The sequence below is a fragment of the Anser cygnoides genome, chromosome 7, assembly GCF_040182565.1.
Source record: "Anser cygnoides isolate HZ-2024a breed goose chromosome 7, Taihu_goose_T2T_genome, whole genome shotgun sequence".
Taxonomy (NCBI): Eukaryota; Metazoa; Chordata; class Aves; order Anseriformes; family Anatidae; genus Anser; species Anser cygnoides.
Genome location: NC_089879.1, coordinates 11565139 through 11589145, shown reverse-complemented (window position 1 = coordinate 11589145; position 24007 = coordinate 11565139). Strand labels below are relative to the sequence as shown.

General features: G+C 38.4%; 1 protein-coding gene across 5 annotated transcripts in view; it reads right to left on the bottom strand.

Annotated features, from left to right (window-relative positions):
* The window catches only part of SORCS1 (sortilin related VPS10 domain containing receptor 1), a 290008-nt gene that overhangs the window by 222428 nt on the left and 43573 nt on the right, over positions 1 to 24007 (bottom strand). Inside the window, exon 1 of one of the 5 annotated variants that reach the window (XM_067000358.1) lies at positions 20951 to 20983. The exons of the other annotated variants lie outside the window; for them this stretch is intronic. Coding sequence (XP_066856459.1) covers positions 20951 to 20968 — 18 coding nt within the window. The 5' untranslated portion in view covers positions 20969 to 20983. Of the gene's footprint in view, positions 1 to 20950; positions 20984 to 24007 lie in introns of those variants that run through there. 5 annotated transcript variants of the gene reach the window in all.

Genomic DNA, 24007 nt, shown 5'->3' with positions numbered 1-24007 from the left:
TCAGTACAAGCTGAGAAAATTTTTCATCGGTAATGTTTTTTTGACCAAATATGATCAAAATGATATAACTTATAATAATGACATCAAATGATTTCATTGATTCATTTTCAGTTGAACCATTGCTCTCTTTGTATTCCAAAAGAATACCAAAACATAGGAGAGACTCCATGTTAATGGCATATGTAATTTTTTAATAGAAATTGTTTCTTTGTCTTGAAAACTTCAGTTTTGCTAATTAGCAACAATTAAGAATACTTCATGCTGAGTCTGGTGATGCATCTTGGACAGAAAATATTATCTGGTTATCAAACATTTTGATGGAAAGATATTTCAGCCTTTTAACACGCTTAAACATTCTTCTCAGTCAACCCAGACAATGCCCTTTTCCCTTTCATTTGTCTAAAATATCAGTTATGTATACAGCACTTTAGGTAGGACTCAGTGTTTCTGAAAATAAAACGGGCAGCTTCCACAAGTTCCAGTGGGCCATGCCCTAGCAGCAACCTGAATCATTTCAAATAATTGCCTTCCTCTTGTAAGAAACACAATGGCTTTTATGAAATTTAGCATACTTTGAAAAGAAATTAAGGCAATAAGAGTTTGTCCCTAATTTTTGATTTCAGAGCTGAACTTCAGGTACTCCAATTTGAAAAGACCAGACATAATATATGCAATGCAAAACATACAGAAGTACTCCAGGTTCCTTGAGAAGAAAGGGGTAATTGATATATCTGTCAATTACACATTAGCAACCATACTGGATGCCGTATAAAACACTACCCTGGGTACATTTAATGTACAAGATTTTTCCCTGACTTCTGTAAAACTTTATAGCAAACATTGAAGAGAACTTTGAGCAAAAACAAATAAGAGATTGACAGATTTCCTTAACCTTGACACTACAAGGTATAGTTTGAAGGTTCAAGATCTGTAAGGTCATATCATCAAGGAGAGAAAGAAGGAAAGAAGCAGCTGGTATGTGAAAGCATTATATCACCACGGGATTACAATAAAGTTGTGTGTGATGGAGCACAGCACTGCCAGAAGTAATTAGTACTCTGTATCTGCAAGATGTATATTACCAGCAAGAGATCTGTGATTACTTTTAGTTGGGCTAATGAAAGACCTCTGCTTATCCGTATTCCAATTCATTTCTATTCTCTCCTATCCGGTTTTATCAGCATTGGGATTAACATCAATAATAGGGCTGTGTGCATATTTACACATTGTAATTAAGTGCTGGGGGGAGACGGAAGGGAGCTCTTTAAGAACATTTATTAAAATGCAGGCACACCGCTAATCAGAGTCAAAATTCAGGGAGAAGTTATTAGAAAATAAAAATCCACTCCAGGATAAGAAAACAAGAGTTCTCTGGAGGCCTTCCATGGGTAGATGAATTAAGCAGGATTCACTGAGAGCAAAGGGACTCTACAGAAAATGCTAGAGTACACATCTGAAAATCTATGTTACAGTTAAGTCTGGCTTAAAAGCTCAGCATTTCAAGGAGAGGAGTAGTAATTCACCTGGTAGATGCTACTCATCACATCAATGAAAGTTGAAGAACTTCACCATTATGGCCTGAATTCAGCAAAGCACTTAAAAACATTCTTTACATTGGACATATCCTTGATGTCATCCCAATCTGGAAACTGCATAAATTGCTTAATTTTGAGGGTAATTTCCCTTGTGCTGACAAGAGCTAAGCCTCTACTTAACCTGATCTGCTGTTAAAACTGAGTACCTCTGGATGCAATACATGATTACACATGCAAGATCACTGTCAGTGGACCCCTCTCACTGAAGAATTTCGTTCAATATGACAAGGCAACTCATTTACCATGTTTCTCACCAAGACCTCAGTCTTGAGCAGCTTTGCATAAATCTGTTTTCCAGCAAACATTATGAAGGTTGGAGCATATTAGGTTTCACTGTATTTGAGTAACTGACAGAAAATAGTTTTGCAGAAATTGTAGATGATACACAAAATCCAGTTAAAAAAAATCATTTGGGACATTATACCAAGACTTGCATTGTTACATATCCACTGATAGGTTTGAAAACATATTCCAATTAATAACATACGGTAAAATAAGCACTTTGTGCTGAATCAGGATTTGTTTCTTTAAACAAGTTAACAGTATCCAATAAAGGGGACCAAATTTTTCAGTCACATACACAAAGTGAACTGTGTTTAGAATCCTAAAGATGTCTTTCCACCAAGGGCTATCCTCAAAGGTTTATATTTTTACTTCTACCACAAAAAAAGCCTGCTGCCTTGCTATTTACCTTCTTGTCTTCCAGAGAACAGTTTCATTTCAGTAGCAAAGGCAGTACTAGCTATGTTAAAGCTTTAAAATCTTTAGCAATTCATTGCATTTATATAAATACAAGTTTTTTTCTTCAGGCTACGTCCTACTACCCCTTCCTGTTGGAGTCAACCTTTTCATGCTTCATGAACAAAAGTCAAAACCCAGAAATAACTGCACTCAGCAACAGAGCTACAAACTTCATCAGGGAAATTGAGTACATGATAAATATTAATTTCAGCTGCATACCCTCCTCTGAAGTGGGTAATTACTGCCCCCATTTAGCATAAGGAAAAAAACTGAAGGAGAATGATTTGCCCAAGTCAAGCAAGGTGTACAGCACATAACAGTGCTCATAACTCCAGTCCAGCACTCTAGACAGAAAACAGCACTCTAGACAGAAAGCCATTCTTTTCTTCATATGTCCTGTGTAATTAAATCACTTTAGCCCACTATGCAAATGACTAGCAGAAGCCCATACAATGAAAGCAATGCTCCACTGTCTTCCAGCATGCTCTCAGAATATTCGTCAGTTTCTCTCAGAATGCTCCAGAGAAAAAATAATAATAATAATAATGAAATCTAATGATCTACTGCAACTCCAAGTCATTTATTGGCTGTAATATGATTAGCCACTTACATGTAACCCAAAAAGCAAAAAGGAAAGTCTGTGGATTGAGTCCAAAGTGAGCAACCAGATTATGAATATAAAGAGATCTGGCCAGAATGAGTAGGTTTGAACTGGCAACTTGACAGGAGCTTAAATGATTCATTTCATTTACATATATTTTGACACACACACACACACACACCTTATCTTATTTTCAGGCTGTAAATTATAAAAAAAGTCTAACTTCCTTGCTACAAGAATAGTAGTTTGTTAGCTAATTCCATCAGTAATATCAACCTGCAGCTGATCATTTCTCTCTGTACCCTGGAGTTGCAGGAAATAATTTAGGTGATGTGTTAATTCGGAAGAATATGTATTTACCTTCATAAAGGAAATTAAGCAGGGCATCCATAGCAGAGTGCACCCAGCAGGGGAGTGCCACATACTGCCTCCATCAAAAAGGAACCACCTCAGTAAAGGAGATGAGCATACGCTGTGGGAATGGAGCAGACCACACTTCACCCCATTCCCTTCACAGTGGTGTTTCCCTTCAGCCCAGCTCAGCTCCTTCATCAGTTAAAGCAGAAAGCAGTAAACTTTCTTTTATAGCTCTGGGTGGTATAGGAATAAAGACTGCACTGAACTCTCTGAAATCACCAGAGGAAGGTAGAGCTTGCAGTGCTTACTCTGCCACAAAGTTTTTCCATCAGCCTTGGGAACCTCACTTCATGGCACTGTATCCACATTTTTCCCCTTCCTTATGTTTTCTCTATTTTTATTGTCTCCCAAAAGAGAAATTCCTTCTGTTCAGGGCTTCTCAGTCCTCAGTGCACTTTTTCCACAGCTGAGCCGAGGATCACTTGTTACCTCATGAGTACTGTCAGAGGTTACTGAGAAATGTGGCAATGCCATTCTGGCTCATCAGTCCTCTAACTAATACCTTCACATGTAGAGCCATTTCTTATTTACGATATTTCCTTGACACTGTTTCTATTTACATTGAATTAAAATTAATCAGCCATGCATTTGCCACAGCAAGACATGTAACTTAGCTTGGCAGCATGACACTATCACTAGCCAAGCAATATTAGTTTTGTATGATTAGGATCTCCTGGGAACTCATTCCATGAGAGGACTTCAGGTGCTGTAGTCATAAACCATTATGCTCCCTCTTAAGCAACTGTGTGACAACCTCTCCCAAGGACAGCATCAAAATCTGGAACAGCAGATCAAACCTGATTTATTAACAAGAACATCAAGGACATGAGAGTCTTAGATTATCATCTGCAGCAGGAAATCCTACGCCATGTTAACCCTTTCAGTAGATGGTGTGGTGCTGTTCCCTGCACTGCCTAGTACTGGACATCAGACCATCTGCAGTCGACTGGCTGTCAAGGAGATTTTCATCAGTATGGTGTTTTATTTTTCCCTACTTACGCCCCTCCCAACAAGTTCAATTCAATTTCCCAAACCCTTTGATGTAAGTTATCCATCTGTTTACTAACATTTCAGTTCTTTCCACTGTGGGTACAACTGTGCTTTTTTGTTAAAGTAGTTGCCCACATTGGGCTGGTGGGCATTGGCTTGCTAGAGTTGCCTGTAACATTAATAGAAGCTGGCCGAGATTCTGAACACAGATTTCAGATAACAAGACAGGTGCCCTAGGACTCTACCTCTGCCAGAGATGCAAAAATCCATAACTCAGTAATTTTTTCACTAGTAAATCCCCTGAGATTGAACTGTTTTTTCCAGACAGCAGTCTGGAGTAGGCAGTGCTGTGTTAAAGGTGGTTATAAATCACTGCACTTTAACCCCTCGGAAGTGTGATAATGTGACCAAGAAGCCTCTTTGACCTCATATACTAGAAACATTGGATCACTACTATTTCCACCCTCATCTCAGTTTTCATTCCCAGCTGAGTCTACCACTAACTGTGATCTTCTTTCAATGTTCCTTCAATGTAAGGCTGCTCTCTTTTCCACCTAACCCTCAGCTGTCCATCCATTGAGTCCAGACACTCCACAACATTATAAATCCCTCCCCAGAATTACAGTAGCCTTCGTTGTCTTGTTCAAAAGAGAATCCTCCAGCAGTTTAAGACAGAGACCTCTTCTCCATCTCTTGTCATGCCTTCCAAGGGCTGACCAGAAAAAAATACATTCCTTCAAGTTTGTTTGCTCAAGATCCCAGCAAGCATGTACACTTGTCACAAATCTGTGTTTTCCTTTACCTATTATGACTGGAGACTTAACTCAATTCTTGACACATTTTCCCTGGTTTTGGGAAAGGGGTCTTAAGTCTCCTGAAATAGCTAGACTTTTTTTTTTTTTTTTGGAAGTCTTCAGTAAATCCAGAATATAACTGAGACTAAAAAGTATGCTCAAAGCAAGAACTGCCCTGAACATTCAGTCATTGGCAGATGGTGGTCTTCAAGAGAACGAAGGTCCACATGAATCCCAAAAGTTAATTACTGCAAATTTTAAATGCATCGTTGATGCAGACAAACAAGTTGGGAAGGATTTATGTTTCTGATGTAGGCCAAGTCACCAAGCCTGAAAGCCATTACTTGCATAAAAAAATTTGGTGACTTTCACATCTGCGAAAAAAGTACTTTTTTTTTATGTATATATATACAATGCACTGCTCTGCAATTGCCATGGGTTTTAATCACAAAAATAACAGGTGTCATAATATTAATATAGCAAGAAAGATGTGTTATGCAACAAGGAACACTTACTCAAATGTCTCTAGTGTTTGCCAGACTGGCACAAAGATAAGCAATAAGACACCAAATGCATACTATGTTTCAAAAACTAAGTTCTCTCTTTTCTCTACAATATTAAAGATTAGCACAGGAATTTTAGAGCCTGTTTGAGGTGACAGCAAGACATAAATGATGACAATCTTTGCACTACAGATCCAGACAAGCAGATTGCCCCTGCTACAGAAAAGGTTGCCTAAAGGTGCAATTTGCCAGAACAGAGAGATGCTGTTGTACAGCGCATAGAATCAGCTTCACCATTACATATTATTTGACAAGTTTTATTTTCCATTTACTTTCTCTCTTAGTCAAAGAACATCTTTGCACTTGTTTCATCCCATCTAAGGGCAGACTATTAAGCAGAATGATTTCCCAGTAAAAGGGCACAACAAACAAAATCATGTTTCTTACTACTAACTTCAGTGCAATAAGGATAAGTAAAGAGTCAAGCCTATGCACAAATCCTTTTCTTAGAGACACAAACCCTCAACCTGCAAAACTGCTAGATATTCTAAATGATTATGCATGTATATACATATATAAAGATATCTATTTCAAAATTCATACTAGTATTCACAGTGATTGTTAGATCAATGCAAAACACATTGAGATCCCCCCATTTCTCTCCCCCATGTATTTTTTTGACACAAAATACATAGAAAAAAAAAGTAATGTGCCCACATGAAACAGCTCTGTTCCCTCTTCCCCCATGTTCAAACACTAATTAATTTTTGTTTTTAAAGATGCTTTTTTTGTTTTGTCGAGGTGGAGGGCTTTACATCAACTTGGTGAAACCTAAAAGAACTGGGGAAACCACTGATGTTGCCAGATCAACACAATTCTAATGAGAAAGGAGAAAACATGTTTTCTCCTAACTTTACTTGGAAGTTTAATATTTAATTTTTCAAATTAGTCATATTGCATAAGGTTGGTTTAGTCATACTATCTCCTAAGAGCTGCCAGAAAAGGTCTTGAAAATTTACTGCTGATAATACATATACACTCTAAGAAGATTAGAGCGATTTGACATTCGTAATCCATATATCCTGATGCTGGATAAAACTCAAGACATCACCTGATATTATCAAAAGGATTCTATACCTGAAACAGGACCTATTTGAGAAAATATTTGTTTTCAACTAAATTTATCAAAGAGGGGTGTAAGAAGTGATTTTTTCAGCAGAATTTGAAGGAGCAAAAATGAACAAAACATGCTTATAAGAAGGAAGCGATTAAGTGGTTTAGACATCAGAAAACAAGAAGTGACTTCATTGAATCAAATCCTTGCAAAAACAATCACATTCATCAGAACTGCAGAGCTTTTATTGCTTGAGCTACCATGAACGTATGGGTGGCTGCAGGGCAATGGGCAGAGGTTGCGTTCCTTTTCTAACCTGAGATAAATGCACCCAATATCTACCATGTTTTTGCTGTTGTCACAAGAATATCAAGGAAGGACTACACCAGTGGGTTGCAGGCACCCTAAGTTGAACACTTAGGAACACAAGCAAATCAAGCATGGGATATAAATCACTCTGCCCTCCCTCAGAAGCATGATACACAATTAAAAGGCAATTAACTAGTCCTCCTTTTGGAATGTGTAAAAAGAAACAAGAAATAACAAGTGCATTTTTTTTTTTCTTACTAATAAAGTCCCTAAATGGCTAGACCAATTCAGCAGATCTTTTACATCTGCCAGCAGCAGTGGTCACAGCCCTTTTTTTTTTTTTTTAAGAAGAAACAACTTCACTAGTCATAGCACAGGATTTCAATAAATCATTCAAAAACCTGAGCTTTTATGAAAGAACAAAATGTATCAGTGCAAAGACCAGGGCTGATCAATATAAAGAACAAGAGGTAACATGGATCACCTATGATGGACCCTGCTGAGAACGGTGAAATTCCATCCCTTTAATGTTTACAGGTCACCTACAACATAGCAGTCTTTCCTAGCCATATTAAGAACAGATGAGAGGAATGATGAACATTAAGCCATTGTTTTCATTCTCTACTGTCATAACCCTTTAGGTATCTTATTCTTCTATAAGAATATTTCAAAAATAGACCTAGTACCAACAATATCACTCGCTTAAGCAGTTACTTGTGTGAGAGAATTAAAGAATTGCAACAGGACCACAAGCAAGTAAAAGGTTTTCTTTCTGGAGTCTTGACTTATTCTCATGAAAGTGTTACAGTTCAATAAACTTAATACCAACAGGCCACATGACTTTAAATATTAATATAGCAATGTTGCAAGTACTACAGACCAGAAGAGGATATGAGACTACCAGCAGAATGCATTTGAACTGGTATAGGAAAGAAAATGACTCGTGTTTGTCCTTATTACTGGGTGAGGAAAGAAATAATATAATCAGTGTAGCACATCCAAAGCAACTACATTTTTATCATCTCAGGTTTCCCTTTTGCAGCCAAAGAAGAATTTATGCTGATTGATTGAAAGCATTACCTAGAGTTTGTGCTGAGCTTTATTTATTTATTTGTCAAGGAAGGAGGCTCAGTGCTCATTAGGTATTTATTACCTTGAACAGTTTTAGCAAAGCTTTTGAAGTACTGTAAAGCAAGCTAATCAGGTGGGCAGCATTTATATTCATACTTAGAGAGGTTACAAATGAATTGATCAAGTCCAAGGAAGCTTTTAATAGAGAAGGTTTTGCAGTCCAGTGCTTAGAGAAGCTGAAACTCTTCTACACATTACCTTCCCAAGGATATTAAATTAGAACTTCCCTGTGTGAAAAATAAGCTGCTTAGCAAATTTGCTTTTCCCCTCACAGAGGACTGGAAATGTGGAAATAGTGGGGTTCTGGTACTGTGCAGTGTAATTGGTGCATCTTTAATTTGTGGACAATAGGAGCAAAGCAGGTTTTATACTTATGATATGGTGATAAATCTCTACAGCCACTGAGTTGGAGATACAAAGTCAAATGAATCTCACATCAGCAAGAGCAAGTCTGACCACGTTCAGATATGTCTTAGTACTTAGAAATAGCCCCTTAGGGCAGTTCTTGTCATAAGAACTCAGTGCAACTATGCACAGAGCAAAACAGTGTTATGTCCTGCACCCAACTGGGACTAGCAAGAAGTGAAGGATCAGTCCCATCCATAACTCTGTACACCCCACCCTACTCTACAGTATCATGACAACCAATATAATGTTTTATAATGGTTTTTTGTTTTTATTTTCAAAATATCAGGACAGCATTTTTTCCCGTTTAAGTCAATACTGAACCAAAGTTACCTTCTGCAGTGCTTCAAAAATTATCTTTCAGAACAGATGTGAAAGCCAAGGTCCTAACCCCAAGAATCGTTAAAGATCCAGACTATTACTTTTTTTTTTTTTTCCATTAATGTTAATCCAATACCCTGGCCACATTCCCATTGAGGTAATTGCTGTTTGCCTCTGTAAATTCATCCCTTTGTTTTAACAAAGTCTAAACAAACCAGATCCACCCCTAAGTAACACCACCAGTATGTTTATCCCATTCTACTTCCAGGTTCTCTTCTTCTTGCAGTGCTGCATAGTGTAGTATAGCGTAGTTGTGTTTTTCTTTTTCTCTTTCCACCCTCAAACATCCCCCCTGAAGTGGAGGGTGCTGTGACACAGTCAAAAGGATTTTGTGAACACCAAGACTGAATATCATCTTAGTTCTAACAATTCCTGCAGTTTAAACATTATTCAAAATCAACTTAGAATATTCTTAAGCATAACAGTGGGGAAAAAGTGCAACTTTTAGCAAACAGGCCATGGGAACAACCTCCCTGGTGGTGAGTGACTGGCAGACTGAGCATGCAGACACCAGACTTCGTGTTGCCCAAAACTCTGGCGCCAAATCCCCAGCTTCAAAACTTAAAGAGATAGTGTACTTACAACCCCCTCGACCCAAATTCTAGCTTATAAGTAAAGTTATTCACTAAGGGTAGACTACGGCTCTTAGAAATTAAGGTAGACTTCAGGAATCTAAAGTGATTGTCCTGACACTTTCTTGACAACAGTAAGAGAGGCACTTCTGGAGGAAAAAGTCATTTATACTTATAAAAACTTCTATGACATTTTCTGACTCACCCAACATGTTTTATGACTCACACTTTGGGAGTGATATCATCTCTCTGCCCAGTGGGAGCTGAGGCAGTAGCTTTTGCAGTAGGACAGATTTTTCTTGCTTAACTTTAAACATAGGTGTCTTCATTTAAAAGTAGTATTTGTTCAGTACAAGTCTAGCAGAGTGATCTCTCCATTTGCCAGAGCTGACAGCACATTCTCTCCAAAACACAGAGATGTGGCAGGTATTTAAAGAAAGCTTTAGCCAGACACATACAACGCATGTCATGAAATGATATTCATCAGGCTTGCAAGAGTACATCACTCCGAGCAAGCAAGCAGTTGTTCATACTTTCAGATGCGTTAATCACCCATTTCAGCATCCAAAGTTCTCCGATTTCTCGCTAGACATTGAAGCTCGTCATCTATTCATCTTCAAACATATATCATTAAATGCACAGGGTGGAATGGCCTTTCTTTGACATTTTTGTTTAATGACATGAGGTAACCACTATCAAGTTACTGTATGAAATACAAAAATATTCGAAGAGAGGAAGGACAAAGCAGAAAGCCCACAAACCATGACCTGCTAAGAGGATGTTGGCTTCAATTTAGGTTATGATAAGCTATAGGCACAGGGGTTTCACTTCCTCCCCCTCACTTAGAACTGTCACAGGTCAGAGGACCTACATCCTCACCCTTGGGTCACCAGGCAAAGAATACCAAATTCTTTTCAGTTCCTGGGCAAAGTGGCAGGTCTCTAATTACCATGCAGTGTGCGCAGATTGCGCAATGAAGCGCTTTCTTTCTACAACCTCATCTCTCCATTAGGTAAAGCTTGCACAGTTTTATGGTGCAATTTTAAGATTTTTCTCGCACTGCTGAGTTAGCACAGTGACTATATCTTCAGTCACATTTTCCTCCTTTCTATCAATGCTTCTCAGTCACAATTAGAATTGCTGCATAGTTCCTGGGCTGTAGCTTATGAACAAAGGCAACTTTGAAAAAAACAAAAGCCAGCTTCAAACCATTTGATCTCTCCTTTCATCCCCAGCCAACAGCAAACAACACTAAACCACAACGAAAAAACAGATGTTCATGCATTCAACAGAAATGATCAGAGCATGTCACTATCTTAAACCCAATATTAAAAATGCCACAACCACAGTGAAGTATTACCAAGGGACAAAAGGACTTATAGAGTTCCCAGGAGTGTTCCAATCATTACCCAAAAATTGTTTTGTTTTTAGAGATTATTTTGTTTTTTGAAAGTTTAGTACCAGATCATTAATACAACATAAAGCCAAAGATTTTACCCAGAAAAACCTACATTTTGCATGGTACTAATCTAACCATAAAATTTGTCAAAATTTTATCAAAATTTATCAACAAGTTATTCACTACATTGCAGAAGATGAAAAACACTCTGCACATTGAACATTGAAGATAATTCAGTGAGTGAAGATACTCACATACACAAGAAACCAAAGGTAGTAAGAGAGCTGCTTTGCACGGGGATAGGTAGAAAAACATCAGTTATCTAATGGGGATTGGGTGACTACCACTGAACCTAGGAGCACTTGCAGCCCTAATATATGACAACTTATGTTTCCTCCATACCCATGCATGTTCCCACTGAGAGGAACTACAGGATTTGGAGCAGTGGCTGAAGGTAATACATAGCCACAGATTAACCTTGGCATCAAAGACACTGGTACCTGTTTAATGTCAGTCTTAAGAAATCCAAAGAAAGATCAGAAGATGCTAGGGAATAAATCTAAAACTGAAGTGGTACAAAAGTCTGCTTCTGAAGGTGTTCACGCTGTCTCTTTGCTTCCACAGCAGCAGCATTAGTTTTAGTGAATTTGTTATGGTTGATTCTGATATAATGCCACAATCCAAATCTCAGTGGGTACACCTTGTTCTTTATTTCCCCTCCATCCTCACCAAAACTTCAGTCCACGTAAGTTCCAGACATAGTATCCCAGTTCAGAGAAAAAGTTAATTATACTAGGAAAGCATTATTATCTATTAAAAAAATCCTCATAAGCTAACAAATGGGGACTAAGACATCAAGAACAAAACATATAGCTACACACTAGTAGTAAGTACACCTATACCTCTAAGATTTTGAGTTAAGATCTTAAATATTCATAAAGGGGAAAAACACAAATAATACCCCCCACTTCCCAAGTGAAAGGAGAAAGGGAAATAAAGTCCACCTGTATGTTCCTTGAAAGCAAATCAGTCTCCTTGCTTCTGCAGTGGCTAAGATTTCAGGATGACTTCTGAGTTGATAGGCAAACAGCAGAGAGGTCAGAGATGCTCTGTATGCACGTCATTACCTGTAACACCATTTCATTGCAGCTGACATGTCTGCAGTGAGGACCTCCAGCTGCCAATGTTTACCAAGATGAAAAAGGTCAAAGAAATAAAACTGACCTTTTCACATGGGCCTGCTGGGTAAACATGAGGCATTGCTAGGCTTGAAAATGGATTAAAGGGGTGTGGGGGGAGGAAAGCTCTAGCAAGAGCTTTTGTGGTTAAAAGCTAGCAGTGCCTTCACACTGGTGAGATCACAGGAGATATTCGGGCTCATCTTTGCAGGCTTTCAGGCTAGGGGCTTTTGGCAAAGTGTCACATCTGATATCAGGTATTGGTCTATGCAAAGACTGGAAAGGTCTTCTGTTTGGTCACCTGGGAAGGCAGATCTGAATCAGGGCCCCCAGGTACATTCTGTGCCTTAATGATCTTGCCACACAAGACCAGCAACATTAGTTTTGCATTGGGTCTGGATTTCTCCACAGTTCTTTCCTTAGGGAGAGGAGAGCACTGTCTCTTGAGCTTAGGTACAGATGCCCCTTGGATTTGCATGGCCAAGCTCTTCTCACACCCAAATGCTTCAGCAATCAGAATGACCCAGGCACCAGTCCTCATTTCTGCATTCAGTGCCTGGTTATTTCTTCTTCTGCTCTTAATGCTGCTAAGACTAGTTACTGAGGAAGTGCCTGTCACCACGCTCAATGTACAGAAATTACATAAACAAGCAGGAAAAGAAACACAGGCTGACCAGTGACGCATTTACCTTTTACAACTACCTTACCATTTGATAAGCACATCCTTTCAGAAGCCAGAGCAATATTTCCTTTCATTGTTTTTTTTTTTTTTTAGTATTTTTTCCAAGCAGATTCAAGTGCATCTTTAATGTATTATTCAAACTGAAGTAATGATTAATTAATCAAAACTCTGTTGTATAGGGAGAAGAAAACTGGGCTGTTGTGCAACACCCGTCCAGATGCTCAAACTTAAAGGAAATCATAAGGGAGGAGTTGTCAGCAATAATGCCCAATTATGCAATAAAAATGATAGAATTTCAGAGACAGCTTTTAGGTGGCTTTTTTTTTTCTTCCCAGCATCTCTTTTCAGTACTTTTCTTCATCTCTTCACCATATTTATGATGTGTTTCTCCTTCCATATTCCATCTATTCCATAGTAATAGAAATGTTACTACGCTAGTGTTACTATTTTATCCATTTCACTGAAAGAGATTGAGACAAAGAAAAGCTGATTCTCATTAAACATGTTGTCAGAGGAACAGGAACTTGTAATGGATTAATAAATTACTGATATAAAAAAAAGCAGAACTGATGAGGAACAACAATCAGGATGTTTAAAATCATCCTAATGCATTATCCTAATCCTATCTAAAATGTGTTGGCGCAGTTTTTTCAAAGAGCACAAACTGTTCAGTTTTGCAGTGTGCAGGACAGGAATCACAATCTAAAGTGCCTACAAAGAAAATACAAGCTAGATATTAAGAGAAACTTTGCTTACAAAGTAAAAGTGAAGCATAGGAATAGGTTACTGAGACTTTCTGTGGAGTGTCTATTTTCAGTAGCCTGGACACCTTGAAGATGAGGCTGAATGCACTTCTGTCAGAAACAGGTCAGGTTGAGGTGCTCTTGCCACAGGGCAGAGACATGAGCTACACGATCTTTCGTGATCTCTTCCAGCCCTACTTTTCAATGATTTCACATTTAAAAAGAGTTTTAAAATTTTAGTTGTCACATCTTTTTCAAAGCACTGAGTTCTTCACTGAGTTATTCACCATTTCCACTCATGAAAATATCTGTGATTTTCTTAATTAAATTGTAACCTAAAAAATAACCTGAAAAACATTTTCTAATGTTTTGTGCAACACTACTCTTGCCTTCTTGTTAGTACAATCAGAAGTTACGGGAGAAACATCAGCCCAAAGAACTGATTTATTTATTTTGGCTGTCACTTAAAACATGAGGTAAGGTTTTAAAGGTTTACAAGAAGTAATAAAAATAAGGAGTGAAGCAACTGTTCAGTATTCAGCAGTCCTCGAGCTCAAAGGCCACCAATTCAGCTCTTCTTGCATTCTTTATTCCCCTTAAGAATCACTATGTGAAACCCATAAGGTAATGAGAATCACTAAACATATGGTTCAAGCACAGGCCAAACCTGAAGGCAGAAAACAATGAATCACTTTGAAGCCTTGTATTTGATTACATTTCTCTCCCCGACCCTGTGCTTTTCCCTAACCTGTTACATCCTTCCCAACATCACACCTTTCTGCCTCCACATGTCAATGTGACATCATGACAAGCTGGTGATGTAGCAAGCCAGCAAGAGCCACACAGGGAATAAAGATGTATCCACAAGGAAGAGACTACTAAAGCAAAGGTATAGAAGGAAAAACATAAGAATTTACACTAGAGACGTAAGAGAAAAGTAAAGTGCTGAAAATACTGGAACTTTTAGCTCTTTTTTTTTGATAAGGAGCTGATTGTTCTATAAAATACTATAGCTCCGTATTCAAACTTTCAGTTGTATCAGTGCTGGACACACCAGAGAGACTCTGTCTACTGAATTACTGCAATTTAATCAGATCCACAGCATTTAAGGATGTTGTAATGGTGTTATCTGCCTTTTTCTGTAATACATCCTTTAGACTCTCACATTAAACCCAACAGCTCGTTTGGTCTGGAAGATCTCTTGCAGAGAAGTACCAATGTTGACAAAGGTTTCACGAGATACTGAATCTACTATGTCCTTGAATATTTTGTTCCAATCCTTACCTAGCAATATTAAGCTTGTTTCTAATTTAGCTACCTGAATGGTCAATATAATTTTCACTTTTCCCAGGAAACCTTACACTTCTATGCAGAAACAGGCTATTGCCACAAAAGTAACTTAAACACCCAATGATACACAACATGAAAAAAAAGTAACTATTTGCTGAATATTCTTTCCAGCTGGGAACTAATTGGCAGAGACAAAATATCTCCCAGTAAAGATGCAGCTAGCTGTCCTGAATTTAAAGAGGCAAGAGCCAAGAGACTATCCTATTTAGCTCCCTTACAACAATGGCTAGTAAAGTCAGACTAGAAAAATTGAGCTAATTACACATTGTTGTTTGTTCTTTTCCTGAAAGCTGACAATTGCTACAGCCGATAAACAACAACGTAAAGATATGTGAACCCACTCTGCCTGACTTAGCCAATATTTCCTAACAGCCTTGGGTGAAAGAAGGTAACTGAGACCCTGGAAAGTAGGTAGCCACTTCTGCATGAGACCCTATTCTTTGGTTAGTTAGTTCTTATGAGAAGCAGGAATAATTAGGATCATTTCAGTACATTAGTATAGGGCACATTCTTTCCAAATACCTCTTCTTGGCACTATAGTAGTCATGCCTTGAGATTTAGATAGCTGTGCTCTTCCTGGAGAGGTGTCTGTGACAAATCCTGGCAAATTGATGGGTCTTCCAGAAATTTACGTTTCCTTGTTTGTTGCTAATCCTTCCCCATTTGATTTCTTTAATAGATTAACTATTTGAAAATCTATATCTCCGGGCTTCGGCTGGTTTTATTTTCAACACTCATGCTGACAGCATAAAGTAATAAAAACTGGGTTGTCACAGCATCCTAACATGGATCTAGGAAAATTAATTTTGCCTATTTCCAACATGCATGACAAAAGCTACCCTTTCAGATCTATCTGTAAGACGATCTACATTATGCCAGTGAGCCAGGAATGGGTGGTTAGCAAGTGTTAGCTACTCTTGTCCTTAGGTTGGTCATAAACACTAGCATGCCCTAATCTGGCTAGTCTAAACTCTTCAGTCGTTTAGGCAGTTGAGGATCTCCCTTGAAGCTCTCCCCGCTACTGTTCCCTACAAAGAGATGGAGGCAAACCTAGAAACAAGGCATAGGATTCTGTCTTCTCTTCCAAGCACGTTCCCTGCTGCTCAGAAATGCTGTGGGGAGTCAGAGTCCACATAACCCTCAAACCAACATGGTCAGTCCCAAGAAGATGCCTGAGCTGGTTTTCTTTCCATGAATCAGTATATACAGCTCCTATTGCATTTGCTCAGGATAAGAAGTCAGAAAATAGTCATTATAAACCCAAGCCCCACATTCTACATTCACACATCAGCAGATGATGATAAAGAAGATGGGGATGGAAGATTGAATTTCTTGGAGATCTTTGGCAATGTTTGGCAGCCTTTAAAGGAGACAGAAAAAGCAAGTCTTGTTCTTTTTCCTTTGTACAGTGTCTTTGGTGAAATGAAGTATTTAGTTTTAGAACAAAGGTTAGCTCTTGCATCTTTCATCCAAGAGAGTGAAGGGTTACAGAAGTCCAGAACCACACGCAAAACCATGGCTGTATCACTGACACATGGTCACAGATTGACCAGTGCTCATCACCAAGGAGTGGCAACAGGTGATAGATCTGGGGCTGAACATCCATCTCCATCGAGCCAGATACATCTTCAACCTCACTACATCTCCAGGCAGTCTCGATTAGCATATGGTCTCAAAAGCTGCCAGAACAGACAGCAAGGTGCCAGCTTTGCTCTAAAATGCCTTTGACTCCCTATGCACAGTTCAGTTAATTAGGAATATCTTTCAACTGAAATTTGAATTCAAGTGAAAACTCCTGCTTTTGACAAAAAGCTGTCCTTATCTCCAACCTGGATACAGTAGGCTCCCCATATCTAGCCAGATACAGGGGATGGGTGGGAGTGTCACAGCTGTCAGATGACAACTGTGGCCACAGGTACCTGCAAAAGTGACTCAGTTAAAATGCCTGATCCTTCCCATAGCAGGCCCTCTTCCTTTCATTGATGGCCCTGCTGTCCAGCCAGATAATTCTTCATTCTGAGGTCCTAGGATGGCCTTTGGCAGCTGCTCCTAGTCTTGCACATGTCCTTCATCTCCATTATCAAAGTGCTTCAGCCAAGGTAGCAGAAGTAGTCCTTCACACTCCAGAAATTCATGGTTGAATTTTTCAAAAATATATCACTTATGAATTCTTCCTCTAGCAGTTCCCTCCTGAGAACCCTTGCTGACCACAGTTTATGATTTCTGAACAGAGGATGCCTACTTCCCTGGATCTACTGACTGTATTCCTGTTAATACAGCTGAGGATGCTGTTAGCCATCATCATTACCAAGGCACATGGTTGGCTTACATTGAGGTTGCTCTCTGCCAAAACTGCCAAGTCCTTCTCAGCAGACCTACTCTGCATCCAGCCTGTCCCCAGCCCATATTGCTGCAGAGATTGATTCTATCCCAGACTCAGAACTTCACATTTGCCCTTGCTCAATTTCATAAGTTTGCTGTTGGTCCATTCTTCTAACCTCCCTAGGTCCCTCTGAATGCAAGCCCTGCCCTTGAGCTATTGCCTGCTACACCAGATCTGGTATCATTTCAGAAAAGTTACCTGCAACAGTTTCTTTCACGTCACAGACCACTTATTTTCCCATACATTCACATTTGCCAAATATCCCATCCTAATCATGGCTTAGCTTCCTCCTGTACTGCTTGACCGTAACAACAGAAGTGTTCAAATATTTATGCTGCTCTCAACCTCTAGGAGCACAAGTGAAATACAGCACAAAAGCCCTTAATTGATCTGCCTCTGAAGCAGGAAAAAAATCAGCATTTTATACATTGCCTTTTAAGGTATAAGGTCACTTTCTCTCCATGTAACATCCAACCTGAGGAGACAAAGCAAGTTGTATGCAGTCTCGCTCAAGATTTTGTGAACATTCCCCTCAGTCATTGGTGTGTAAAAGTACAGCAAAACCATGTCACATCAGAGAGTGGCTTTGGCCGTCACAACCCCCTCCTAAAGAGATTTATCAAAACTGCCCTCACTTTGTTCATTATCCCTTTTGCCCTCATTTCCACTCCATCTGACTGCACCACCTTTTCAGCATTTAATTATTCCCTTTTCCACCCAAGATGAAGACTCATGTTTGGCCTTGAACCCCTTTGCTCTACAGCAGCTCATTAAAAAGTTGGTGTGCTGTGAATGCCAGGGAGAGCAGACAAACAGAAGGAAATAAAGAGATAAAAAATAAAACTTGAAATAAAACAGCTCAGTGCATGCAAAAAATAATATTCATTTCTAACCCATCCAGACTATATTTTTTGTTCACTGTTCATCTATCTGGGAATGGTTAACTATCATGTGGACATGAGTAGTGATCTGCTAGTCAGCAGCATTTCACAAGTTTCCTACTAACCAAGATTAAATAAAAAAATGAAGACAGGAACATTTCTGTTGGACTTTCACAAAAATAGCTAGAACTTTTCTCCATTCCCCTTCTATTTCTTTGCAAAAAGGGCAACAGAAAGCACTTAGATACTTTTGAAGGAACCAGTACTGAGCTGTTTCAAAAAATGCTTGTCTGTCACAGTGAAACCATCTTCCTCAGTTTCTGAACATAAATTTCTGGTTTTCCTGAACATGAATTGCTCATGTTCAAGGATAAAAGTATCAGAATGGATAACACAGAAGATTAGGACATCTTGCATGGCACATTTTCCCTTCTGCAGGACAGTCTGTTTTAGTTATTTGTATCTAATTTGCCAAGAAAGTTAAACTCAGCCAAGACATTTAAAGGTCTTTTCAGATCACTATTCTGCTTCTCTGTTACTGTTCATCATATAAAAAGCTGTTTTGACATTTCCACATCATTCATTCATACCACAGACACAAACACAGATTTCAAGGGTTTCAGATAATCAAATACCAGCAGATTCCAAAGTGACATTTCCATCAGATGGGAGATGGACACTTCAGTTCTCAGAAGCATCTTAAATCCCAGTCACAAATGATATAATGGAACCATCTTTGGCTTTTTTTTTTTTTTAAGGAGATGTGAGGGAGGTAATTTTTTCTACATCATCTGCAATGTCTTTTAGGTAGCTTGGGAAGTTTTTAGTACTTTGTAATCAAGGCTGTTACCCAATGATGAAAAGAGTAGTCAACTGAGGGTTACAAGTCTACAAGTATGGGTGTGAAAGGAAGAAGAAATAACTGGAAAGGAAATGTAATGATTTTCCTCTCTAAATTAAATGATATCATCTGAGGGAAGGATAAGTTACAGGCTCTCCCTTTGTGTGAATTAGATTTCATTTTGAGTAGGAGCATGTAAATGAAAAGTAAAACAGTGCAGACCCACTGCAGTAGCCACAAAGGCAGTTCAGTTTCCACTCAGACATGGGTCAAATTCACACAGTTTTGCAATTTCTTTAAATCTAAACCCTGTTTCAGACATGCTTCCAGAACTGAACACCTAGCCTCTGGGCTTCTTTTTCAAAGTCTCTCTTGTTTTGTGATTTGATGCATGATTCATACAAGATATGATTTACCCCTTCATTAACTTACTTCAAATAGAGATGCTTGGACACTATTAGGTCAAAAGCATTTGAAAGTGTTCCTTCTTTTTGGTTGAGCTACTCAGTGAATCAATATTCTTCCTACTCAGCCAGTTCTACTCTCAAGGGAAGTCAGATGTTCATGGCCCTGACCTTAGATATTGGACCTTAGCCCGTCACTTAAAATGATAGACAGTAATTACAGAATTGGTGGACAGAACTGTCAGCAGAGAAAAAACAGGGAAAGCTCAAAATGATTGGAAAGAAAACACATCTACACAGAGATCTGGCTAACAGGATCTCACTAAGGCAATAAATTGTAGCTTGCTTCAGATAACAAATGCTCTGGACCTTATGTTTTTAAGAGAATCTACATACATTTCAGGCTGGAAAATCCAAATGTAAACAACTTGATTCAATTTCTTGTATGTCAGACATTATTATCCTTTTTCCCATCAACTTTGCTGGTCAAACTCTAGAGGTCTCAAGAGCTCTACTAGTACTGCTTTATTTATATTAATATATAAAAAAAGATACTGCTTCTAGCTGGTATGAATTCAGACCCAGTATTCCAAGAACATTAGAGCACCTTGGAAGTAATGACAATAACTTTATTGCCTCATTTGATACTAATAGGGCTGTTTGCCTTTTTTTCTCCTTGGGGGAGAAAAAGAGAACTGGAGTAGTCACCTGAGCTCTTCAACACAGAGGACAACTTTACACAGCTCAACATTTTCAGAAATCTTCAGTGATCCTAGCTGCTAACCTATAAAGACCCAAAAAGGATGAGGCATGGACAGGTCAGGTGCTCATACCTCTTGGCAGTCACACAACTTGGAGATTTCTTTCTGTGCTCCCAAGCTCTGTTGCAAATAACATGCAGCTGTGCATTTTTCAGCACAAATTTAAAATCATTTCAACATCCCCCTCCCCTCCCCCCCCCCCCCAGCATTTCTCCACCTAGGGAGTATTTTGGTGGGTTAATGTAGTTTGCAATAAAAAGACACTAATCCAACCTGGAAGGAAAAAAAAGCTGTGTCTCAGTGCTGCTAGGAAGTCCAATGCTACTACAGGCATTTTAATATATAACAATCCTGTTGCTATCTGCATTTGAGACTGACAAAAATAATCAATGAAAATATGAAAAATATTCAGGATATATTTCCTCCTCACCCTCAACAAGGCATGCTATGAAATGCCCTTCACATAATCCATGCCACTAACATAGCAGATAAACCCGTTGTTTCCTATTGGCCTGTCAGCTTACCATCACTACAGCAAACAGGGCTTTTGAGCAGCATTTAAGTTGAGAGCAGAAGCTTTACCGAAGTCTGTTAAAACATTTGAAAACAAATCCCATTAACAACTTGAGAGTTTTTCAATAGGAAGTGACAAATGTAGGCATTCTTGTTTTGATGATACCTTGAAGGAAGACAGCTACAATTTCCCAAAACAATGCCTCCCTTTTCAAAAACATTTTCTGCACACTCAAGAGAATCTCCTAACAAAAGCAATTACCTTGAGCTCAGTATACATGACCCAGTAGTGCTATCCCTGGTCAGAGAACAGCATGGAAAAACAGACAGTTTTCTGTAATCAGATGAAAAGACATTTGTGATTTTAATGTGAAAGTGACTGTTTTTGTTATTATTACTTTTTCCTTGGTCCTAGTGAAATGTAATTATCTTCCAGTATATTTGAAAAAATTGAAGGTTAGAAAAACTGAGTCAAAAAGTCACGTTGATTCCGATGGCTGTTTCACTAAGCTTTTTTTTTTTGTGACAATAGGAGCTACAACATTTTGGAGATCGAGTCACATGAACACCATAATTTCATATACCTTTCCTCATCTCCCACAAATATTTTGGCAAATGAAGTCCCCAAACCCTTCCCTATCCTCACTAGGAAACAAGAATTTAGTGATGTGAATTTAATTTGCTATTCCAGGTACTCAAACTGAATTGAGGTTGACACAGAGGGAAAGAGACTGCTTTGATTAAAATGGGTCTCCCACCACTGCCAAAAGCTCCATGGTATGTCTCTACTTTTGAGAGAATGGCTCAGCACTAAATGCAAACAGAGCAATACTGGAGTCTGGAGCTCTCAAGCTGGCACATTCAATCTTTCTAAGCAAAACACTTCTCATGGGCCTTTCCCAAGGTCATCTCCACACACTTGTTCTACAATTGTGAGCAGATTGGCTTTTTCAGATTTAGTTTGCGATGTATTCACTAAGTGGCCATGAGTCCTTTGCCTGCAAACTGTTACCTTGTGATTTATCTGAAATCAAAGTCTAAGCTCTTTTCATTGGAAAGATATATCCTGTGATATCTCTCCATATCTTTGACTACAAAAGAAAAACCCTAGGTCTCCTCTACACATATTACATCTCATTAGAATTGTTTAGAGATCAGTATAGCTAAAACAAGATACTCCCTGTGGATGTCATTACAACTCTGTGCAATTGTATATTATTTGTATATTTTACTGCAATAAATGGATGAAACTACGCTAGACTATTACAGAGATAGTCAAATGTTGCCTGTAAAAAGAAGAATCTGAATTTGAAATATTTATCAACCCAATGTGATGTCTTTTGACCTAATGCCAGGTTTAATTTACCCTTTAAGTCTTGACTAATAGGTTGTTTTTTATTATTGAAGTTTTCTTTTTCTAGGAAAATGACTCAGAAGATTCTATTGACAAGAATTTTTCTTAAAACTGTACACTTGCACACTCCAGATACCTATTATATATAATCATTAATATTAATACATTTAATATGTTATTATTATTAATATAATTATCATATCTAATTTTACTATTAATTATGATTAATAAATATCAATCGTTATATGTAATGATTAAAATTATATATACTTTATATATGTATAATACATAATATAAGTATATGATTAATTATATAATGTTATATATAAATGAAATAATGAATATTCAAAGTGATTAAAGTTATTCTAGGTAAGCACGTACTAATAAAGTAAAGAGCAGGGTTTACACAGAAGGTCTGTGTTTTGTTGTTTGGGTGTTTTTTTGGCACAACAAAGTTTAAGACAGACCATTTTTTTTGCCCCTCTACAGCAGAGAGAATTTTTTGATTTAATATCAAGTCTATCACAGGTCAGCTCAAGCATGGATTTACTTTTAAAAAAATGAGAAGAACCACTTATTCATAACCATTGCCAACTCCCCTATTTCAAGTACCTTTAATTTACCTTTACATGGCAGTGGGATTACATGCTGGAAAGGTACCATTGTTAGACTGAAGATGTAGAGCCAGCTTCTGGACCACTGTCAGCCTTGATAATGAGTAGGAACAGAAAACCTCAGTAAGGTGAAGATCTTTGATGACACCTTTCTTCCAGCTTCACACAAGGTGCCGATTTAACTTGGACTCTGTTACAGAGATATCCAAGGTTCTAGATATGATGGTAATTGTAAACCCTTTCTCCTGATCAAAGAGTGAAGTCAAACTCTTTCTGTCTTTCAAGCAGTGTATTTCGTCAGCTGTCCACTGCATGAATAAAAGCCCTTGAAACTGGTGGTCCAAGAGGAAGTACATCTCATCTGTCAAAACAGACGTAGCAAGAACGGGTCTGAAGACTGTGCAGGCTTTCAAGTGCTTGTGAGCCTTTGAGAGTAAGTATGAAAACATCATCCTCAGTTTCCAAATCAAACTGCTGCACAGAAGGTTATCTACATGAGGGTAATCATACCTGTAGACTTTAAGAATTCCCCCTACTCTACACATTTGGGAACAAACAGAGCATACAAAAATTCAGCATTTAACAGAATCACTGGTAGCTACTTACCTCAGAGAACTGTGTCAGCAGTTAAATGAAGACCTGCACAGATACGATCTCTAAAAGACCTTAAATCATTTGGACTGTACAAGTCACTGCTCATTTTCTACATTAGGTGCTACTTATTACTTAAGACAGAATTCATTTAAGATCATTTCTTTTCTCCACACTCACTGTCCAGTCTGAGTTCATCATGCAGGCTCCCCTTATGCCCAACACAGAAAGACAAACCAGTCCAAAAGGTGCTTTCACATGTCTGTTTGCACAGCATGTGTAACAGACTCCCTATCCAAATAGCAGCTCGTTAAATCTTACGCATCCCAATTGAATACAGACAGGCATTAAATTTTAAATGCAACATTTCTAAAAAAATATTAGTACTTTTGCATTGTAGAGACATTACTGTATATTTATCTGATATCTACACTCCACAGGCTTCCCTTTTCTAGGAGCATTACTGCTTCAGCCAGCAACCCTCATGCTACATGAAACTTGAAACCAGTCAGACATGTCAGTGGAAGACAGCAGCCTACGTACATAGCTCGGTCTAGCAACAACAGCACTTGAAGATCAATAAAAACTGTTCAGGCCAAAAAAGAGCAAGACCCCAGCACAAGATAAGGTAACAGATTTTTTTTTTTGATTTGATCTCAGCTTACCTTTCTCACAGCTGCAATATCAACACTGCAGCAAGAGCAAGGTCAGTAAAATGTCAACATACACGAGTTCAGTTTGATAAAAATTCCCAATTCCC